The sequence below is a fragment of the Mandrillus leucophaeus genome, unplaced genomic scaffold (assembly GCF_000951045.1).
Source record: "Mandrillus leucophaeus isolate KB7577 unplaced genomic scaffold, Mleu.le_1.0 Scaffold28, whole genome shotgun sequence".
In the NCBI taxonomy this organism is placed as follows: Eukaryota; Metazoa; Chordata; class Mammalia; order Primates; family Cercopithecidae; genus Mandrillus; species Mandrillus leucophaeus.
Window position 1 is genome coordinate 825,033 of NW_012102920.1, and position 4,521 is coordinate 829,553.

Genomic DNA, 4,521 nt, shown 5'->3' on the forward strand with positions numbered 1-4,521 from the left:
GAGCCAGCGCCCTTCAACAAAGGCTGGAATGTAATAAAAGCCCACCAAGAGTTTTGTCCAGGCCCTTCCTGGGCCTTGAAGCATGACAAGATAATGAAGGAATTCTTAACGGTACCCGTTTAGGATTAAACAAGTTTTATTGGGGTCTAAAGGAATGCCCCCAAACTTCCATGATTCAGCAGGAGATGAGATAAGGGTAATCACCCCAGCATCTGGACCCCCCTAAATTAGGTAAATTTACTGAGGCTCCAGAGGAAGGTCTTCAGGACTCAGGCCTTAGTTATAGATTAGCAGAAGTTCATCACTTCTGTCTTTAGATGAATGCACACGTACACGTAGACATACAGCTTCAAAGGTATATAAGCTCTGGAAAACTGCAATTTTGAGTTGGTCTCGTACTATTTTCCCGGCCTTCTCCCTGTACCCAGGGACAGAAGCAAACTCTCTACTTTCCCAGCTCGTCCACATCCCATTACTGGACTGAGAGAATAAGGAGAGAATAAGCACCTGGCCCTCAGTTGAGTCTGGGGACATGGTGACTCACGATAGGCTCTGGCCCCAGATGCTGTGCTGGGGAAGGAGCGGGAGGGGGCGGGAGGGGAACAGGGACACCCTGTACTCTGCGGACACAGCCACCATGGGTCCTCTTGCAGGCTGAGAGAGAGGCTGTCCCCTGCCTTTGGGACAGGGTGCCTACCTCCAGCAAGGGGACAGCAGGTCCCTTTGTCCACAGGTCCAGGAAGCTCCCACAAGGGAGTGGGTGATCTTCCCACAGTGGACAGGGCACCAGCCTCAAGGCCTTTGGCTGCATGCCCAGTGGGCACAGGATGTGTGTGGACGGGCCAGGGAGTGGGCCGCCCCGCGGGGCTGGAAGCCACAGGGCAGCCGGGTATAAAGAGGGTGGGCCAAGGGCCGAGGCGTCCACGGCAAGGATGGCTCTGCTTCTGCTGAGCCTGGGGCTGAGCATCATCGCGGCCCAGGAGTTCAATCCCCGCGCCGTTGTGCAGAGGAACTACAACATGGCCAGGGTGCGTCTGCGTTGGGGTCTGTGGGGAAGGGGCCAGACTTCAAGGCAATGGTCCTCCCCCAGCCTGGGGTCTCTGACCTGCGACCAGGGCGGCTGGTCCAAGGGGAGCCCAGCTCTCCTCCCTAGGCTGTGACAGCAGCCTGGTAGGGCAGGGGTTACTCCGGGAGGGTCAGGCCGGGGAGGCCTGGGAGGGCAGGGGTTACTCTGGGAAGGTTGGGCAGGGGAGGCCTGGGAGGGTGACTGGGGTCCTGAAAGGTTAGAAGGGGCCCTGGGAGGGCAGAGGGGAAACCTGGAGAGTGGAGTGGCGGCCAGCAGGGAGATGGAGGCCCTAAGAGGACAGAGGGGTTCCTAGAAGTAGAAGGGAGACCTGGGGAAAAGAGGGGGACTTGGTGGGAGAGGGTGGAGAGGGGGGCCTTGAGAGGACAGAGGGGAACCTGGGGGGGGCAGAGGGGGCCCTGGAAGGGCAGAGGGCATTCTGTGAGCAGAGGGGGGGCCTTGGGGGCAAAGGGGGGATATGGGGACAGAGGGGAGGAGACCTGGGGGCAGAGACGGCCCTGGAAGGGCAGAGGGGATCTGGCTGGGAGCCAGATGCTCAGGGGCCGGGCCCTGGGAGGGAAGACTGTGGGTACTAAGCATCCCCAGAGCTGTCCCACAGCCCCCACCCACTGGAACTCTTTGTCTTCAGATTTCGGGGGTCTGGTATTCTATTTTCATGGCCTCAGATGACCTGAATCGGATTAAAGAAAACGGGGACTTGCGGGTCTTCGTCCGGAATATAGAACATTTGAAGAACGGCAGCCTAAAATTTGATTTCGAATTCATGTGCGTGTTGCCCATCTCAGCTGGCATCAGGAAGACCCATGCCCCTGCCACCCCAACGCATACTCTCACTCTTGCACACACAGGCTCGCACACTCAGACTCACACTCTGGCGAGAGCCTGAGCCTGTGCGTGTGACCCCTGGGGGCGGGGTGAGGTGGGAACAGGGACTTGGTCGACCTGGCGCCGTGCTCTCCCCTAAACATGGAGATGAAATCGCCCCCCTTCCGAGGCTGGGGTGAGGCTTGAGGAGATGAGGGTGTTGGGTGGGCTGCAGCAGGGCCCAGCCCGAGAACTCAGGGCTGTGGAATGAGGCCCAGGCACTGGGAGGGGGAGCCTGTGTCCTGGAGGAGGGGTGCACTCTGCCATCGCACGTCCAGGGGGCTGGAGCTCCACTCCCGGCATCTTCCTGGCTGGCTTCCAGGGTGCAGGGGGAGTGTGTGGCCGTGGTCGTGGTCTGCGAGAAGACAGAGAAGAATGGGGAATACTCCATCAATTGTAAGTGGAAGCCAGGCTCCTCCTGGCCTGATAGCCGGGGGTCCCCTTTCTCCAGGGCCTGGGCCATATTCTGGTGAGCACTGACTCTGGGGATTTTAGTTAAGTTTCCCTCCGACAGCTTGACCCTGAACTGGGACCCATCCTGGCACCAACTCCAGGGGGACTCCTGGCCCAGGGGAAGCAGGGAGGCAGGCGTGTCTCGCTGGGCTCTGGGAGACGGGCCCACTAAGGGACCACCAAGGTCTGCAACCCGATGACAAGGAGGGAGGGGGCTGTGTCGCTGCCACCCACGCCCTGTACAGGGGTCTCCGCTGGGCAAGCACCCTGGGCACCTCCCTTTCCCCCTCAAAAGGCCACGTGACCCGGCATCCTTGCTTGTGGCCACACAGCACACCTGCCACAGGACCCCGAGGGTGGCGGGGCCAGGCCACGCTGAGCCATGTCTCCACGCAGATGAGGGCGAGAACACGGTGGCCGTCTCGGAGACTGACTACAGGCTGTTCATCACCTTCCACCTCCAGAACTTCAGGAACGGAACCGAGACCCACGCACTGGCGCTCTACGGTACCTCCGCTGTCCCCCTCTGACTCCCTCGGGGACCCCACCGCCTCTGAAATCTGGCCCAACCCCGGGCCGAGGGTCTCGCCGTGGCCCTGGGGTTTGAAGAGGTGGTTCCCACTGGCCATTCCTTCCCACAGACACACCATTAGGGTGCTGGGTGCTTCAGTCTGTCGCCTCCCACCTTACTTGGCACAAAGCCCCTCTCTGGTCAGGGCGTGACCCCCTGCCCAGCCTCAGCACCGCCTGAGCACCCCCAGCAAGGCCCACCTTCACACAGAACCAACTCTGTTCCCAGCACGGGTCCCACAGCTGGAACCCGCCTTCCTGAGCAGATTTGAAGAAACCTGCAAAAAGTACGGACTCGGCCCACAAAACATCGTCGACTTGACCAACGAAGGTCGGCCCCGCTGCTCCCAGACCGAGCAGGAGCCGGGACAGGGTGGGGATGGGAGGTGCTCCTGCCCAGTCCCTGTCCCTGCACTGAGAGCCCCCTCTGTGCTTCCAGATCACTGCTACTCCAAGCGTTAGAGGAGCCCGCCCAGGCCTCCCATGCGTGAGCTGCAACTCGGGAGGGGCAGGGGGCTGGATGGGGAGAGCTTGGGGCCAACATCAGAGGCTGGGGGTCCCAGCCCAGGAGGTGCCCACCCCTGCCCCCAGTCTGGGAACCGAACACAAGGTGCTTGGTGAAAGATGCTGTGAAAAGCATCCGGGAGTCAGGGCAGTCATGGGGCCTTCCAGGGTGGTAGGGTCTGAGCAGGAAGTGAGATGGGGCCCTGTGTGAGTCTCCAGGGGCTGCTGTCACCACAAGCGGGTGACCAGGACAATCAGGATTTACTTTCTCACAGCCTGGAGCCCGAGATCTGTAACCGGAGGTCTGCAGGGCTGTGCTCCCTCCGCAGCCTCCTGGGGAGGGTCCTTCCTGCCTCTTCTGGCTGCTGGGGGCTCCAGGCATCCCTGGCTTGTGGCTGTGTCGTTCCAGCCTCTGCCTCTGTCTGTGTCTCCTCTTTTGTCTCTTCTAAGGACACGTGTCATTGGATTTAGGGCCCATCTTCATCCAGAATGATCTCCTCCTGTCAAGATACTTAACTTCACAGCTGCAAAGACCCTGTCCCATCAGATGCCCTTCACAGGCTCCAGGCACTAGGATAGGAGCATGTCCTCTGAGGGTCACCACTCAGGCCACCACAGGCTCCTTCTCTGAGCTGCCCCTCCCTTCTCAGAAATGGTCCCGGCCCAGTAAAAACCTCCAGGGCCCCTTTCCCTTCCCAGAGCCTGAGCCTCCCGGAGACATGCCTCTAAAGGCACCTCTGCATTCCTGCATGAGGGTCCCTGAGGGTAAAGGAGCGGATGTACCTGTGATGCGTGGTGGCCCCAAGATGCGGGTGAGACAGCAACTGGCAACCAAGGCCCTCCCCTTGCCCTCCCCACCCTTCCCCTCCTTGTCCCTCCCCTCTCTGCCCCTCCCCTCCCTGGGCTCAGCCACTGCCTCTGGGGGAAGATGATGAACAATGTCACAGCGGAGGCAGGTGCCTGCGCCCCCCTCCATGTTTTGGTGAATAAAAGGGAGGTACCAGCCAATCTGCGGTGATTTTGTGGGTTAAAAGTGATTGTTGGCC

The 4,521-nt window shown here is 60.4% G+C and overlaps 1 protein-coding gene across 1 annotated transcript; it reads left to right on the forward strand.

Moving 5' to 3' along the window:
- The first annotated feature begins 932 nt into the window (after window positions 1-932).
- LCN9 (lipocalin 9) lies at window positions 933-3,433 on the forward strand. Its single transcript, XM_011985060.1, has 6 exons — window positions 933-1,028; window positions 1,713-1,849; window positions 2,271-2,344; window positions 2,798-2,908; window positions 3,246-3,302; window positions 3,411-3,433. Exons 1-6 carry the CDS (start codon window positions 933-935, stop codon window positions 3,431-3,433), a joined length of 498 nt encoding a protein of 165 aa, XP_011840450.1.
- Window positions 3,434-4,521: the final 1,088 nt, after the last annotated feature.

Bases quoted from the DNA above. Each gene is read 5' to 3' on its own strand.
- LCN9 (XM_011985060.1), top strand. From the start codon at position 933: ATGGCTCTGCTTCTGCTGAGCCTGGGGCTGAGCATCATCGCGGCCCAG. The intron at 1,850-2,270 runs GTGCGTGTTGCC...GCTGGCTTCCAG, and splicing joins AAATTTGATTTCGAATTCAT to GGTGCAGGGGGAGTGTGTGG. The intron at 3,303-3,410 runs GTCGGCCCCGCT...CTGTGCTTCCAG, and splicing joins CGTCGACTTGACCAACGAAG to ATCACTGCTACTCCAAGCGT.